Source organism: Anguilla rostrata, chromosome 5, assembly GCF_018555375.3.
Source record: "Anguilla rostrata isolate EN2019 chromosome 5, ASM1855537v3, whole genome shotgun sequence".
In the NCBI taxonomy this organism is placed as follows: domain Eukaryota; kingdom Metazoa; phylum Chordata; class Actinopteri; order Anguilliformes; family Anguillidae; genus Anguilla; species Anguilla rostrata.
In genome coordinates, this window is record NC_057937.1 from 31,380,457 (window position 1) to 31,398,348 (window position 17,892).

The window sequence follows — 17,892 nt, forward strand, 5'->3', positions numbered from 1 at the left end:
TGCATGTTCAAGTACATAGCTACAGTAATAGGTGCATAGAGGTATGTGTGTATGTGTGTGTGGGGGTGTGGCCTGAAAAGGGACAGGGAGAAGAATAATGTAATATACAATTTTCACAATTCAATAACAACCATAACAATAGCTATAAAATAAGGAAAATTATCTCAATATCTATAGAAATAAAAATTATCCTTATCTCCGCAGCTACATCTATGGGATCCTCCAGAAATGGAGATGTCTTTTTCCAAAGCCAAGGAGTTGATTGGACAAATGCTTACGCTTTCATATGTTTCAATCTGTTAGCCTGAACATAATGCAGAATATGTTACTATGGCAATAGACCCTGATTAAATGTGAGTCAGATTTGAGATACAAAAAATCCAAGGTTAAAGCTTGAGTTAGCTCGCTAACCCTATAATCTCACGTCATGGTACACACCCAAGATCAGATCAGAGAGATGCAGAAGAATATTATTTTCTTATAATGAATATAATTATGCATATAATGTAATATTCAGATCTACATAATATAAAGGGCTTTATTGCCTTGCTTTGTCTATTTGGCCAGACAAGGGATTACAGCTAGGTAGCTGTTCAGTTTATTTAACCCATTCATTCGAGCCCTCTAGTGGCCAGCATGCTGAAATCCTGAGATTGCTCAACTGAAACTTATTGTGGTCCTGCAACAAAACTATGAGTGGTAAGAACAAACTTTGTGTTCTAGATTTATTTGTAGATGATATACAACAACTATGCCAAATATGGAGTTTCTAAGTGCCACCATTGTTGAGAAGCTCATCCATTTAACATGCAACCCCTCCCTGCAGTCTGTAACTACACCCCCCAAGCATGACACATTGGACAATAGTGTCTATCTGGGTGTTCATAAAAATATTATTTTACCTCCAAAAATTTTTATTCCGTCATAGCAACAAGATAAACGCAACAATAGCCTGAAAGTATGCCAACATAGCAGTGAAAAACGCTGCTTACTGAAAAGTGAAATAAATAAGAGGACTTTCTGTGGACTTACCATGTCATTCTACTATCAATATCTGCAACTAAATATGGAATAAATATACAATCTTATAACTGGTTTTACAGATGTCCCTTTCAAGATTCATTTATTTTTTTGAACAATTTTCTTGAGAAATAAACACAAATAGAACACGGGGGTAGATACAATGGCCACAGCAAAACTCCACTCACTATTTAGACCAGTGTAACTCTGTTCAGTTCATTCTGGATTGGTTGATAACTCTTCTATCCAGTAGATGACAATACAAGCTTTCCAATGGTGTATCGCATGTCTCATGTTTGAAAGCGAAGTTCAAGTTAGCAAGCATAAATCCTTTAATAATGGACATTTGTCTGATTTAAATGGAGCTTCTACAAGGCTGTTTTTAGTGTATAGGAAATATGTCATGGCATTTCTTAGGTGTAGGCTACAAACCGTTCTGTAAATTCCAGCTAAGACCAGTGATTCTAAGGTGGTACTAATAGTTCGAACCTAGTCTGTGGCTGGTCAAAACTGATTGAAGCTGGTTTAGGTGGTAGAGTAAGCTGGTAGCCAAAGCCAAACTTGTGGATGAGGTGACTGTAGACTTGTCACCTGGTGAACTGCTGGCCAGCAAGCTAAAACCAACTAGAAGTGTCAAAAACACATTTTAAATCTGCTTGACCAGTTTAGGGTGATTCAAGTTGGAATTTTCAACAGGAAACAGAACCAGATGAATTAACAATACATGAAAAGCTATCTTTTTTTATTGTTCTGTTATGTCAAGATAGCCATTCAGTGACATGTTTAAGTCAATGGATTGCAGGTTTGGGTATCAGTGATCCTATGAATAGGCTTAGAAAGGGGAAGTTGTGGTTTTAGTGTTTTGAAATGATACAGGAACAAAAGATACCATGTTTCTGTTTTTCCCAGTCTTGTGATTTATTTTCTCTCCACTCAGACTTTTTCAGTCTGCATGCAGGGTCCTGAGGTGTGCACATGTGCTTTTTTTGTTCTATGTTGTGAGTGAGCATTTTGTATCACATTAATGTCATCATGCATTCTGTGTGTGTGGAATACAGTGCCATGAATGAGTATCCTGATTTCCTCAATTATAGAGCATTGAGACTGAATGGTTTCATATCTTTGGACAAAATGTGTTCACTCAAATCCCTTTGTCTGATATAACCCAGTTTCAGGTCCTACCTTGCAAAATAGTTTTAAAAACAAGTAAAAAAGTAAACATAGTAACACCATAATTTTGCTTTTGTTGGCAGCAAACATCTTCCTGCACCTATGGCAATAATTAAATTTCCTAACATCATATTTGTGACTGAAAAAAAGACTTGTTGGGCCCCCTGCTGGGTTTTCTGCACTTGGATGGGGTGGACTGGCCCTGAAGCCACTCCAGCTTCATGCAGTTGGGCTTTCACAGCATTGAATGCCACCCTCCACCTGGCCAGGTCCACTCTAAAGTCCGGGTAGAAATGCGACTTTAGGTGCTCAGCACAACAGGTGCCCCTTCTCCTGTGACAGGTGCAGGATATCAGATGCACTTATGCCGTCATCAGTTTTGTGGCTGATTCTGCTTTAGAGGGTGACCCAGCTATAATGAGAGGCTTGGTGAAATTTCCTCAGTTAGAAAGGTTTCCATAAATACAGTGGGCTGTGGTACTTTGGCTAGTTATTGAATTCCCTGGACTCTAATATTATTGCAATGGTAGCGATTCTCCTGTTCCTGGAGATCAACCATCCTGTACCATCATTTTAACTCTAATTTCGCACACCTGATTCTACCAATTAGCAGCTCAATGAAATATCAACCTGTTGAATGAGGTGTGCTTTGTTAGGGTTGGAATGAAAACCTATGGGACGGTAGATCTCCAGGAACAGGTCTGGGCAGCCCTGCTCTAGATCATCAATTCTCAAACTCACCTTTTCATTGTTCTACCTAATGATGAACATATCCTTGGTAACTCTACCATCTACCTCTGATAGGGACTCCCTGACATCCTAGAGCTTTTTCTGGAGTCAACTTGAACAACATTCAGTGACTTCAGTCCACAGCTAAGCAGCCCCAGTCTGCCTCAGTAGTAGGCTTGGCTACATTGACTTTATCTTTGGATTTGGAAATGCCCTGTAACACAAATGGGCGGTTTGACAATTTTGTTGATAACAGCACCAAGTAAGGTGACAGAAGGATTAAAAACGTGAAAACAACTGGCTGACTTGCAGAGCAGAAAAGTTTGGTCCCTTTCACACCACCATCTTAACCTTAAGTCCCTGTTTATAAGAAATGATATTCCGTTGACTCCTTTGGCAAATTTCTGCAACCCCCCAAGTCAAAAAAGTTTATATATTTAAAACAACTGTAGTTTCTCTAGTTAAATTATGATATTTTTGTCTACACTTTCACTGGCTGTGCTTGCAGCTGCTTGAACCATATCTAGCCTGGTTTGCATTTGTTTAATAAATTAGCCCTGTCTTCAATCTCCTTATTTATTGCTTTCATGGCTTTGTTTGTTTTTTTTGATTTCTAATTTCAAGGCAGTGATCATATTAATTAAAAGACTTTTGGGAACTTAATTTACTGTTGCTGTTTTTATCTAGTAAAGCACACACAAAATATTCTGCTTGATACCAACTTAAATTGCTGTTCTTCAGGTTCTGTGGAGATACTGTACATGTAATACTGGCTTCTATGAATTACTCCTTTGTTGGCAAGCAGTCACTTATATTAATTTTCTATTCATTTGTGTTGAGCTTTAGCTTGTGTCAACATATCCATGCGTCATATAAAAATAAAGAAAAAATGACAGGTTAGGGGGAAAAAATATGCTGCAAGTGCTCAGAGTTTGTGTTTACATCGCCATGGATGAACCCTATTGCCAGTTAATCTTGAATTGAAACTCTTGCGCTTAGTTTCAAAATGGAATCTCAGAACAAATTCTTTAGGCATTAGCAGGGTTTCAAACATTTCAAAGTTATGTTTTTAATGTTAACATTTTATGGAACAAAGCCTACCAAGAAGATAAAAATACTAAAGGTGTTTTTCGGATAGGCACTCGTATGAATTTCATATAGTCTACTACGAAGCATTGTTAAAATGACATTTTATCTGAAATAATAAATATTGATTAAACTTATTTAAAAAATGAAAAATAAAAATTATTTAATGGTATTTGCAATCCAAAAGATACAAATTTCGATTACTGGATTTGACCCATGGGCTACCATTTCACATTCACTTTTCTTCAGTAACACCGTATGAGATATTCGTTCTCCCTACCCATTGCAATTGTGCCTTATCTCACAATTCAAGTGACTGTAACAAAACCAAGGTGAATAATCTATTAGTATATTGCCCTTTTCTGTCTGTTATGTACTTATTAGTGTGGCAGGTTATCTAACTGAACCAATCTATAAAGCCCTCTAATGAATAAAATGATTTATTCCACTTTTCAGGACATACCACTTCGGTCTGTCCCTCGTTCCACGGATACAGACAGGTGAGCGAGAATCTCAATCTTGAATCCGTCATAAAAGCTTTTAGAGATGATAAAATGTATTCATCTAAGAAATGTAAACATGAGATATCAGTTTACTTGTACAAAAATCTATTTAATGTGTCTACTGGCTCACATGATATATTTGTACAGCTGGATATTTACTGAAGCTGTTGAGGTACTTCGGTGAGGAGAACTACTGAAGTGCTCTGCTGGGGCGTCAAGCTCGCAAGGCCATTTATCTTGCCTCTGTGCTCCATCTGTGCTCAAGTGCTGAAAGCAGCTACTTACAGCTACCTCCCCCTCCCTGCATTATAAATTGGGGTTGCAATACCAAGGCTGTTCGATTCACCAATGAATGTCTGTCCATCTGTCTGTCTGTCGTTTTTTCAGCGGCTCTCTCCAGAGGACCAAGTCCCAAGGGAACAAGTTTGATGAAGAGCTACATAATGAGATGACCATGACCATTGATGAACTAAGCTCCAGCAAGTGCGTAGTATACTTCTTGTAATCTTTTTCTAAAAAATATTTTTTGCACATCTTGTTTACTACAATGTCCACCAGCCACTTGGCAAGAAAGAAAGAGCTTGTGTTTTTTTCTCACCAAGTGTCTAGGTACAGTATTTACTACCCAAATCCTTAACAGTTGAACTTATTTACCTAGCAGCTATGTGTAAATATGGTGCTCATATCAAAGTAACTTCATTAGTTGAGCACAGTTGACCTGTTCAGATTACAGGTTGTGAACTGCTCAGTGGAATAATTAAGTGGGTTGGAGGAGAAAGGTCTGATAAGTTGGTCAGTAAGGTTGAGTCCCTGTGTTCCTCAGGCAGTGGGTGAAATCGGAGGAGATCAGCAGCCTTACTCTGTGGTTTACTAAAAAGCAGCTAGAGGAGCAGGTACTGTCCCTCTTGGAGTTGTGTGAAATGCATGTTGAGAATGACAGTTCACTTGATAAATATAACTGGGTGTTCTCAGTTTCTTGAAGGAAAAAATAGCCTTCAGCTTCAGTTAAGGAAACCTTTTTATTTTAAGATGTAGTATGTAAGTTTGGAGAAACAAGCAAGATTTTGAAAAAAATGTTCCACTCCCTCGCACCCACTCCCCTCAGCTCTCCCTCCAAAACTCCTCCCTCCAAACACATGCATGCTCATTGCCTAACATCTGAGTACTGGAAAGAGAGGACAAGAGCACTGAAAAGTAGGGAGAGGAGTGCAATGGATCAGTCTCATTTATAGGTAGAAAATAAAACATAACACCATCTTAATGAACATAAACAATGAACATAGAGCTATAGTTTTTATTTACTGTAGATATGGGCTATAGCAAGCACATTTTATTGGCAAAATTGATTGAGTTTGAGGCAGTATTGCTGGCTAGATAGTGGTAGAGTTAGCGTAAAAAAAAGGCAAGAAAGTTAGTGATACTGCACAGCCAAAATTTATATTGCTCCGGCACATTTCACCCATGGCGTTTGTCAACGAAGCAGCTGCAAATGACTAAGATAACTAGCTAGTAGCTACCTAGCTGCTTGATATTTCTGTAGTATCTCGGCTTGGCTCTTTTCTATGTAGCCCCACCCTGCCTGCTCTGATAGCACTGTGAACAACAGGATTGACAGGCAAGTAGGCAAGTCTCTTTGCAGAAAGCTGCCCTGATTGGTTAAGATTTAGGCACATTTAATTTGAGAAGCAGCTTACTTCAGAGGCTGGGGCAGTCAGAGAGACCAAAATCTTTTCTTAGACCTTTTAATTTATTGATGTCTGTCAGGGTGTGAAGGAAATCTAATCAAATATGAACAAAAATCTTCGAAAACAAACTTACATACTACACCTTTAAATTTGTCTAAAGTTAAGTTGGTTTCATTTCCCAACAGCAGGGGTCTATAACCCTGGTCTTAGAGAGTCCCAAGCTCAGCTGGTTTTTGTTTTCACATTAAAATCAGCACCCAATTTAGACCCAAGTAACCAGCTGAAGTGAGTTAACTGAGTAATCATCTGTTCTAACTGATTAATTAAGTGTAGTGTAACAGCAAAAACCAGCAGAGCCTGTGGCTCTCCGGGACCTTGGTTGCAGACACCTGCCCTACAGTAAGTTGTAATTGAAGCCAATTTTGACTATTGAATGAATTTAGAGACATCTTATGAAAGACACAAAACTACATTATTCATAGTATTATATTTTCGCATTTCTGAAGTGGTATACATTTCAGCCAATTACAATATTTGTTAAACCAAAAACATGGTTACACCAAATGTTTGAGGGGTAGCCACTTATTAATCTTGTTGACAACACAATACTGTGATTTTGAACTGAAAAAAACTGATACAAGTGTAAATGTGACGCTCAACTGAACATAAAAAACTTTTTTAGAAAAATAATTTATCTTCAGATTTTTGTCCCTCTGAAAACCCTATCCATCATTGACCCATATTTACTCTACTCTCGTCTTTCTTTTCTAGTATCGAGCCATAGACATTCCCAGCTTCAAGAACTATATCGCCTGTGCCAGCTTCATATTCTTCTGCATCTTCATGGTCCAGATTTTTGTGACAAAAGAGTGAGTGTGACTGTCCCTTTCTCCCATTCCCATTGGAAGACTTTTAAATCTGTCAAATAGAATTATTTTTATCCAATGAATGCACACATAATGCTTTTTCAACTCATTCTCACTTTCTCCCTTTGTCTCTCAGGCCTAAGAAGCTAGCCCTGTCCTTTGGAGTGCTGGCATGCGTCCTCCTGGTGATCATGTGCATCAGTTTTGCGAGTCACCTCCAGGTTCATTTTCTACTGATTAGAATTCTATTAGAGCAGAGGCGCATGTTATATATACAGTATGACCAGGCTCTCGTCAAGAGCATGAATTGTATATGGTTCCATTCATGGATAAATAAATAGACAGTTGGTTTGCATTATCTAAATCAATCATGTCAGGAACAGTGGAGCTAGTGACATTTATAACAATAAAAATATTATTTTCTACTTCCTTGTCGAGATTATTGCCTAGGATTAATTGCCTGTATGAATTGCTTTGGTTCATATTTCTCTCCTGTCAGACCACCCTGATTCGGTTACTTTGTCTCGCATCTTGATCTGGATTTTATGCCCCCGTTTTTATATTATTTCATAACTGTTTTTCTCTGTGCTTCCGACTCGGTCCTGCCTATGTCTTTTTTCCTACTGAAATGCCCTCGTTTTTCTCTATTTCCTCTTCATTCCTTCCCTCTGTCTCCCGCTCAGGGCTACCTTCCTGAGAAGCTGGCTTGGTGCCAGTGGCTGCCCGGGGTGTCCGAGGCAGTAGAGAAGAGGCCGTTTCTGCGCCTCTCTCTGACCATACTCTCCACTGCCACCATCCTCATCCTTGCTGTTTTCAACCTGGTAACTCACCCCATCAAACGATTCCCTCTGCTGACTGTGAATGAGACTTTACATAAAGTCATGAAGTCATTTAACAGATGCTGTTATCCAAACACAGTTAGGTCAGGCAAAGGGCAGTAATGATACTATGTGACTGCAACCAGTAGTAGGTGTCATTCTGCAAACTTACATCAAACAACATTGTAGGCATGAGGGAGTTTGAGGATATAAGGATGATGTTCGTTCTAGCTGTAAAAAGCTCAGCCGCTCAAGGTCCACTCATTGTAAACCTTGCCAGCTGAATCAAATGTCTTTTCTCTCTGTCACATCTTGTGTTTGCAGTACTTTGTCCACAATCTAGCTTCATGCAAGCTCAATGTTACGTCTCACCTCACTGGCAGTAATAGCAGCCAGTTGCCAGACTCAGACGGGGGGATGGCCTACCTGCCGGTGAGTCACTCCTGCACTGCATAAGGTTATCCTGAAATCTGGCCTTTGTTTTTTTCTATATTCTATATCAGGAAGCATTTGTATTTTCCATAAGACAATGATCTATGAAAATACACGCCATTGTTTGTAACCTCATCCAGACGTCTATATTTGGCTCACCGATGCTCTGATGCTTTGAAATTATTCACATGACGTTATCATCAGAAGAACATCCCATTGTAGAAACCAAGAAAATTAAGAAAAGAGGTAAACATGAGCAGTCATTAAATGTTAAAAATTAACCCATACAAGCCCTGTATCTTGCACCAACTGCCCGTGATCTTTTTCCCTGAACTTAAGTCTCACTTATACGGATGAATGCATGCTGATGATAATGTGGTTGATGGAAGAAAAAAGTGATTGGTGGAGGTGTTACATACACATTTTACCAAGATCGAGAGTGCCACAATGATAGAACAATGAAAGGAATAAATGTATTGAAATCAGGAAGTGTTTTGCTGAAAAATAATTTTAACTTGTGGCTGATGTGGTAGATGCTCTGAATTGGAATAATATAGCAGAGGAGTTGTAGCAGCCATACATTAAGATATGGACAGTGGGAATTCTGTTCACATTATGGAAACGTTTGTTAGGAGATGCTTTTCTACCATGCTTTGTTAACTAAAATATTTTCTTCTTCCTGTATTACATTTTACATTCCTGAAATATGCATCAGAAAGGTTACTGCAGTAGCGGTCATTGAAAATGCTCATTTTCCTTTCTCCTGTTTCTTGCTTTTCCCCTCTCCTGGTTTGACACTACCCTTAATCTGTTTCTCTCTCCCCCCCCCCCACAGTACTCAGTGTACAGCTGTATCCTTGCTCTCATTGCATGTGGAGTGTTCCTGAGGATCAGCTTTGAACTCAAACTGGCCTTCCTCATCCTGGCCTCAACAGCCTACTACATCATCATCCTCAAATCAGAGCAGCACCTTTTCCAGTGCTATGGCCACATCCTCTACTCCCACCTCAATGATAGCAGGTAACCCGAGTGTGGGTGCACCCTTGGCAATAATAATAAACTGGAAAAAGGTTTGAAGGAAAAAGTTTAGTTGACTTGCCTGAGGTTGTGTTTGAAGGCTTAACATTTTTGGGAAGAAATACAACGCAATAAAACCAATCGTGTTTACATTAGATGTGAACAAGCTATCTGAGTCACAGATGAAGGCATGATTGCATACTTTCCTTAGTGGTGGAGCAGTGGGATTGGAGGGCTTGTTCCAGACATTGTGAGTGAAAAATTCCAACATTACGTCATCTAACATTTCAAACACTGAAGTAGTATGAAAAAATGATAAAATATTTGAATAATGTAAATAGTAACAGATAACCACATGAGACATGCAAAAAGGCATGCGTATAATGCAGAAGCTTATATCATGATGGCAATGGCTGAGTCAAGTTCAGTTACTGTTTATATAATTCAAATATTTTTAGCTTTTGAAAGAGAGTACAATGATGTAGAGGTACAACAGGCGGTAGTATTGCACCATCTTGGTGTTGGATATGCCTTTCAAACTGAAAATGACAAGATTTTATATTGGTCATTTCTTTACAGTATTTATTTTTTTAATGTAGGAAGGCATGAACCTCAAAATGTAAATTTGAATGTTAAATGTAATTGTACACGTTGCTATTTCACTTATTAATTGGGCGCACATGCATTGTGACAAATGCTATTGAAAATGTAAAATTAAATAGAATTCAGATATGGAATTAACATTTACATTTGCGTTATGGCAGTGTTGTACTAAGAAAAGAAATGTTAAATGAATTATAATACTTTCATTTGCATATTATACAAGATGCATATTCAAACAATGATATTTTAAATCCTTTAAATCCATTCTTAATACAATCTGAAATAATATCAATACCTAAAATATCTGTCATCAGACAAAAAGATTGTGGGTCAATCAAAAGCATAATATTAAAAATGCAAAAAAAGAACAATTCCTTTAATTATTAGTAGAAGTACTTTAGCAGTTCACCCTCTCTCACTTAGATTCTAGTCATGAGGTTGACTGTCTGTCATTTGTGAGAAAATCCAGTACACTGTTTGGTTTTACCATGCTTTTTGCCAGCATTATGTCAAAGGTCAGTGGTTGAGTTGGCCTAAATTGTTGCATCCAATCAGAGCCATGCCTGCAGCAGGCTCATGCTACAGAAAGTTTGCGAGCCTGACATTGACTGTGTGGTCCTGTTTTGCAGTAGTGAGCTGTCAGGGAAGTCTCTCTTCATGGCAGGGCTTGTGAAAGACCCCCAGCTCATGAGCTGCATATACATCACACTGTTCCTGGTCACCACGCTGATCATCATACGACAGGTAAGACTGCAATCCCTCCGCTCCCCTCCCACACCCTTGCCAAGGGCCCCTCCCCCTCCTTGATACTCACCATGTGACTCCTCCCACTTCAGAACGAGTATGGCTGCCGCATGGAGTTCCTGCTAAAGAACAAGAACCGCACCGAGCAAGACGAGATCGAGATCAGGGAGAACCTCAACCGCCTCCTGCTGGAGAACGTGCTGCCGGCCCATGTGGCCGCGCTTTTTGTCGGGGAGAGCAAAAAGAACGAGGTGCGGCTCCTCCCGAAAGCAATGCTTGCCAAGAAAGACAAGGTAGGGGGTCTGACATGGAGGATGACGAACCTTGAGTCAGCTCATCTCAGTCCAGTACTTCATGTCCATGCCCCAGATCAAATTCCATTGTGGTGAATGGTGTGGAGAGTGTGGTCAGTGTTTAAGGTATATTGTTCTGTTTTGTTCCTCATTCCACCTATCTACCTCTTCATTGTGATAAATATTCTAAATTAGCAGTTAACCTGCAAAGATGAGCTTTGAACTTTGTACTTTGTTCAAAGCTAATCTTGTTTTAACTTTGGGCCTACTTCTGTTGGAAGAAAATTTGTTTCAGCTGTAGTGGCTGTACTTTTTAAAAATACCATTTCATAGTGTCAAATCTTGTTACTGGTTTGGAATCTAGATTTACTGGCAATTTACTGTGATTTAATGTTATCTGCAGATAAGACTGAATATTAGAATAAAATCATCAATGATTGATAGCATTAATATGCAGGTAGCCTGAACAATGCTACCCCTTTCTGAAATGAAATGTGACGTTGCCTCCTGGTCTGTTTCAGGATCTGTATTACAAGTCGTATGACTGTGTGTGTGTCATGTTTGCCTCGGTCCCGGACTTCAAAGAGTTCTATACGGAGTGTGACATCAACAAGGAGGGCCTAGAGTGCCTGAGGCTGCTCAATGAGATCATTGCCGACTTCGATGAGGTCAGACCCCTTAAATGGACAAGACTGCAATGCCGTGACAATCTACGGAATTTACCCTTATGTGAAACGGAGCACAGCCTCACCTTGCATCCGTGTTCCCACAGCTATTATCCAAGCCAAAATTCAGCAGTGTGGAGAAGATCAAGACCATTGGCAGCACCTACATGGCTGCCACTGGGCTTAGCGGAAACCCAGGACAGGAGAAAAACCAGGTACACGCGTGATCCATGGAACATAGAGGGAGGGGCAGGATAAAGATCTGTGAAAATACCCACAATAAGACATGCATTCTTATGTAAGGGTGTAAGGTTTTCCTACTTGAGTATGACATGTCAATCCCATGGTAGGACAGAGTACAATGGTATTACAGTCCTACATAAAAATGATATGTGTTATGAATAATGTGTTGAAGATGTACAGTATATTCCCAGGTCAACCAAATAAAATGCACAAGGAATATATTTCATGAATAGCATCTCTGATCATGGCTGCTCTATGGAGAAACACCAATTGTCAGAATAGTGGAATGGTTTCAGAAGCCTCGGTGTTCTGTTTATGCATATCATTCAATTTCACAAAATCCAGGACTCAGACAGACAACAGGCTCAGACGGGCACCATGGTGGAGTTTGCTATTGCTCTGATGGCCAAGTTGGATGGAATCAACCGGCACTCTTTCAACAGCTTCCGATTGCGTGTGGGTAGGTGGACTGAGAACTATGGACATATGCTGAAAAACACACTGTAAAACAAAAAGTTCAGTTAACTGAAATGAATTGAGGAAACAAATTGCCTTTTATCATTTTGGCAGTGCAGCTTAATGTAATTCTCTGGTCTTTAATTGACTTTATTTACTTTATAATCGAGTTATATCAACCTTCTCCATTTTTTAAGCTGAGACCACTCTGTTCATTTAATAAAATTGCTTTTATGTTTTACAGTGTGTAGACACACAATGAGTGCGGGTGTTTGTTATGGTGCAGGACTTAAAAACAATGAGAGAAACAGACTGACTGTCAAAAAGAAAAAATGTATTCAGCACTTCAAAGGAAAAAGGAGTAGTATCAAAAATAGGTCTTACATTTATAAGGAAAGTCAAATCCAAAACAAGGACTAATTACCAGTTTAGGTCCTGAACCAGTCCAAAGAACAAAGTGGATTCATTGAAACATTCAGAATTATTATCAGAAACTTCTGATAAGAAAAATGTATGAGACCAATCAAAAACAAAAACTGAAATAATAAATTAAATGTGAGGCTTGATAAGGGAACTGCCAGCAGATGTGGTGAATAACAGATTTCTAACTGGTGTGCTAGCCTGGAACTGGAGAGACTCATCAGACTGGCGCTTTGTCTCCATCTGCTGGTCACATACCTCCACCCATCCACTGTGAAACTGGCTCTCATGTCACAACACATGCGTGCACGCACACACGCTCTCTCTCTCTCTGGCTCTCTTTCTTTCTGTCTAAAGCAGTGTACACATTTTCACTGTCAACTCTGCTTTATTGTACCTGTATTAACTATTAATATCCCCAACTGCACATAAGGTGTGAATGCCAGGTGCTCCTTTGTCACTTTCTGCTCTGCTTATTTCATCACCTGTCAGGTATAAACCACGGGTCAGTGATCGCTGGGGTGATTGGGGCGAGGAAGCCGCAGTACGATATCTGGGGCAACACGGTCAATGTGGCCAGTAGAATGGAGAGCACTGGAGAACTTGGGAAGATCCAGGTATACCCCTGCCCTTGATCCCACTCGGACAGCAACAGTGTATCCATGACTGGCACAAAGATGCTCACCACTGAATAGCTCAGCTTGATCGGGCATTCATTATCAAGTGTTTCCCCAATTAACTTATCTTGTCTGTTTTTAAAAATAATTTCCAAGAATATACCCATTAATAGCACAGGATATACACAGTACATATATGAAATTAAAATGCTGACTGTCTGCTTTAATTTGAGATTATTTACATCCATATTGAGTAATCTATGTAGGGGTGAGTGGACTATGTATAAAAAGGGCTGTCATTCCTAAACGGATCACCCAATATGGATGTAAATGCCTTCCAATTAAAGCTGACAGTCTGCAATTTAACCTCATATTGTTTTATTTCAAATCCAATGTGCAGGAATACAGAGCCAAAACAGCAAAAGATGGCATCACTGTCCCAGTACTTTTGCAGTTAACTGTACCTTAGTTGGTTTGTTTTTGCTTTTGCTGCCATTTCGCTTCATGAATAAACATATCAAGACTGCTGTGAGCTAAGGGTGAACAGTTATTTCTGCAGTTAATACGGTCCCTGTGTGGCAGGTGTCGGAGGAGACAGCCAACGTGCTGAAGAGGCTGGGTTACTCCTGTGAGTGCAGGGGCCTGGTCAGCGTGAAGGGTAAGGGAGAGCTGAAGACCTTCTTTGTATGTACCGACACGAGCAAGTCACAGGGCATGGGTCTAAGCTGAGACCGAAGACTGACACAAAAATACCTGCAGAAACTGAATCCAAAGGAAACTTGATACATTGGGGCTGATGAAGAGGACCAGCTCAGGCAGCACGGAAGCCTAAAGATGAACTATTTCGCCTGAAGTACTCATTTAGTCAAACTGTGAAATCGAAGAACACTGCTGTTCTTTAAAAAAAAAAAAAAAAAAAAAAAAGAATTAAACCAATTTCTGTTCTCCATGCTCTTTCCTCCCAATTGTGGAATAGCCAATAGGATTTGTTCTCCATGCTGTCTTTCCTCCCAATTGTGGAATAGCCAATAGGATTTGTATGTCTGTCTCATTACTACACCGTCCTCTGTCAATTTGGAAGCATGCCAAAAAGCATGCACATAAAAATGCGCTTTTCCACCACCACTTGCTAATCTAAGCTGGCCACAGGAATGTGCTTTGTGTGTAGGCAATACAGGCAGACTTGATGGACCAGAGTCGCTCTTACTGGATGTGACTGGACAGTTGCATGAACTGAATCCCCCCCTTCATTGGCTCCCAGTCTGCACTGCCAAAGTCAACATTTCATACCTGATTTTTGGGCGGACTAAAGCATTAGACAGTCAGGGTTCCCACTCGTCCTGGAAAACCTTGAAAACCTGGAAATTTATCAACTAGTTTTCCAGTCATGGAAAACACCTGGAAAATTAGAAAATTTACTAAATGTCCTGGAAATATTTGTGAGGTCCTGGAAAATTGTAGGCTAGGCTATAAGTCAAGCTATTAAACAGTATATTTAGAGCTGAGATTGCATATTGTTCTGTATTTTTCTCCGCTTTTCTCATTTATATTAGCTGCTGAGATTACACGGCAGCACAAAGTTTGGAATGGTTATGGTACTTGCACATTGTACCCCCCCCCCCCCCCCGGTCCACCACCGGCTTTGGGCTACCATTATCCATGTTTTTCATGTCTGTAAGTCTAAGTCATGGAAATTGTCCTCGAAAATGATTACAATAGATAAATGGATAAATATGGATGTTGCATGTGCACTGCTTCATAGGAAATTTGCCCTGCAGCACTTTAATGGACTGCATGTGTGACTAAATAACTGTATCTGCTGTTCAGGAAAAGTTGCTGAGCAGAATTAGATTTTTATTTGAACAGATGAATCTTGGTCTTGTTTAAGTTTGCAGATCTGTGCAGTTTCCCCCCTATCCCTTTTCCTTTATGGTTTCACTCTTCTGGAACATTGCTTTAGTATCACACAAAACTGTTTAAATATTAATGCCAAATATTCTGTCTGAAAATGTTTACTGTTGTATAGTAATGGATACTACCTGATTTACTGCATTGTAACATTATCATGTGTGAGGTAAAATGTTTCATTATCACCAACAATTTATTGTTCTTTCCCAAATCCTGGTGAAGTATTTCAAAAATAAATGTAAATACACTTCAGTAAATCAAAGACCAGATACCAAACAACAAAATCAGTTCAAACAAAATGTAATGTTTAGAGAATATACTTGTTTGGTATTGCCTATTTGGTAAGACATGGTTGGCCAACACTGGTTTCTCACTATTTATTGGATCAGTTACTGCAGATGCTTCCACGGATAACGCCAGGTTTATTTTGTCTAAATTAGTAGCTGATAGAAGATGAGCACAAGACCCAACAGATCCTGCAAACTTCCATGACCAGACTTGGCAGTCCGGATGCTTTAATTTGTTGGCTGCTCTCAGTAACGGCAACTTCATACAATCCTTTCAAGGAGCCTGTTGGTATGGAGGTGGTCTTTTATGGTTAAGACTTAGTGATCCCAAAATGCAACTAAACACTGTTCTTGAACTTGATCCTTCAATTCTTCTTTGTCTCTCTCATCCTCTTCTTTGTACCTGTTGCATATGTCTGAAATGTTAAAAATAAAATGATCTTAGCAGTGCTTTGTAGTATGTTTAGCTATTTGTTTTTTTTTGTTTTTTTTTTACCATTACCAAATTTGTGTAGGTCAACAAGCATCTGTCTCTTTTGAGTTTAAGTGATGGATGTTAATGGATGGCAAAGGGATTTTACATGCTACCCAATTTCATTGCAGATTTATCTTTGATTATATTTTTAAAAATCATTAGGAGTGCCAACAATTCTGGCACCTATGTTTTTGCGGAAAAATAGTGTTACGCGATAAAATAAGTTTTAAAATGTATTAGAATATAATTTTCAGTTTGGTTTGTATAATTATGGTAAATATTATGAGAGCAAACATAGGCACGCCCAAAAGGCTTGTGCATGGTGCTGGGTCACAAGAATGTTTAAAATAGAAAAAACTCACACACACTTAAAGCTACAAAAAAAATAAAAAATAAAATAATGTTTACATTTTACATTCAATCAGGTTATTTTGTATCATTATTAGTTTTTTTGTTTTGCAGTATTAAGCAAGTGTGTGGGTCTTTTCTTTCTATTCTACATAGTTAATTGTACTCTTATTGGTATATGTTATAACCCAAAATCTATGCACTTAAATCATTAAAAATACAAAAAAAGAACAAGAGAAACAGCAGAAATAGTAGGTATTTGTGTCATTAATTCATTTCCAAAATTGCACCGTAACACAGCTGGGCAAAAGTACTTTTATGTTTGAGTGCTAATCAAAAGCTGACAAAAGCAAACTATATCACGAAGCTAATGAAATTTGGTGGTGTCCTGTGATGTTAGTTCCTCAATAAGTGTATTATTAAAATTTGGCAGCACTCTTGTCAGGTTTATAAAATAATATAAAGTTTCTACATTGAAATATGATCATATTACACAGTCTGAATCATGTGGTTTCATGAAATATTCCCATTTTGCTGCTGTAAAGGCAGTAAAAATCCCTGGGTTTGTTTCGATTGACATGGCAGTGCAATATATATTCTACTGAAGTTGTGAACAGAAGGAGCAAAATGGTTATCATTGCAGGTACTTCATATGTAAATATATACCAGTGTCAAGCAGAAGACTACATAGAAAGTTTGAAGTTCTTAGGCTTTACAGTGACCGTAAAAGCTGTAGCATCAGATTAGCTGCTGGTAACAAGCTATAGCCTGGGCAACACTGTGATCTCTCATAGTTTTGTTACTGTGTGACTCATTTTAACCCATCTTATTTTGTTCAGTCAGACTCAGAAAAAAGAGGATTTGTGAATACTGGTTGCTGGCTTAGATGTAATACTGTCAGGACCATTTCAATAAATTTTTGGTGCCTGCATATGACTAGGTGAAGTGAACAAGACACTTCCCAGATAGCAGTGGCCTTACTGTGGCCTGGCTTGTGTATCTCCAAAATGTGTACGTATGTAGTCGTTTCTGTGTGTATGTATGTGCGCGTACATTTTCATGTGTGTGTGCTGCTTGTATAGAGAAGAATGAAGCCAATTAGATTAGTCCACCATTGTACACCTTCAATGGGTGTTGTTTTTTTTCTTTGTCTTTAAGTGTAATTTGTCAGAAACTGTAAATGGCTCTGTACAGTAATAAAAGTCATAAGTTTATACCGAGTGCTGTGCATATGTCAATCATTCAATAATTGGGCGACTAAAATTCAACACCCACACCTATGTAAGTTTTTTTAAATTGTATGTAATTGAGCACTTAATCATTGGTTCCCTTAACCTCTGTGATCCTAATATCATTTCACTAGTTCTAATTATCTCTACTGTCATTATACCATATGCCATGTAGGCCCTAGCCCCAACTGAACCAAAGTGAATGAAATTTTTAAGCGTACATGTGGGTGTTCATTACTTCTCATTCAAAATGAGGTGGGGAAATGACAATGGTTTCC

At 38.9% G+C, this 17,892-nt stretch overlaps 1 protein-coding gene across 4 annotated transcripts in view; it reads left to right on the forward strand.

Moving 5' to 3' along the window:
* The window catches only part of LOC135255064 (adenylate cyclase type 2-like), a 45,417-nt gene extending 27,812 nt beyond the window's left edge, over positions 1 to 17,605 (forward strand). For 2 of the 4 annotated variants that reach the window (XM_064335797.1, XM_064335794.1), the window contains exons 12-26: positions 4,462 to 4,505; positions 4,896 to 4,991; positions 5,332 to 5,401; positions 6,965 to 7,062; positions 7,196 to 7,280; positions 7,743 to 7,880; positions 8,202 to 8,309; positions 9,145 to 9,329; positions 10,559 to 10,673; positions 10,766 to 10,966; positions 11,488 to 11,634; positions 11,739 to 11,846; positions 12,220 to 12,334; positions 13,243 to 13,367; positions 13,950 to 17,605. In XM_064335797.1, coding sequence (XP_064191867.1) covers positions 4,462 to 4,505; positions 4,896 to 4,991; positions 5,332 to 5,401; positions 6,965 to 7,062; positions 7,196 to 7,280; positions 7,743 to 7,880; positions 8,202 to 8,309; positions 9,145 to 9,329; positions 10,559 to 10,673; positions 10,766 to 10,966; positions 11,488 to 11,634; positions 11,739 to 11,846; positions 12,220 to 12,334; positions 13,243 to 13,367; positions 13,950 to 14,096 — 1,782 coding nt within the window. In that variant the 3' untranslated portion in view covers positions 14,097 to 17,605. The remainder of the gene's footprint in view (positions 1 to 4,461; positions 4,506 to 4,895; positions 4,992 to 5,331; positions 5,402 to 6,964; positions 7,063 to 7,195; positions 7,281 to 7,742; positions 7,881 to 8,201; positions 8,310 to 9,144; positions 9,330 to 10,558; positions 10,674 to 10,765; positions 10,967 to 11,487; positions 11,635 to 11,738; positions 11,847 to 12,219; positions 12,335 to 13,242; positions 13,368 to 13,949) is intronic. The other 2 variants (XM_064335795.1, XM_064335796.1) reach the window with 2 other exon arrangements.
* Positions 17,606 to 17,892: the final 287 nt, after the last annotated feature.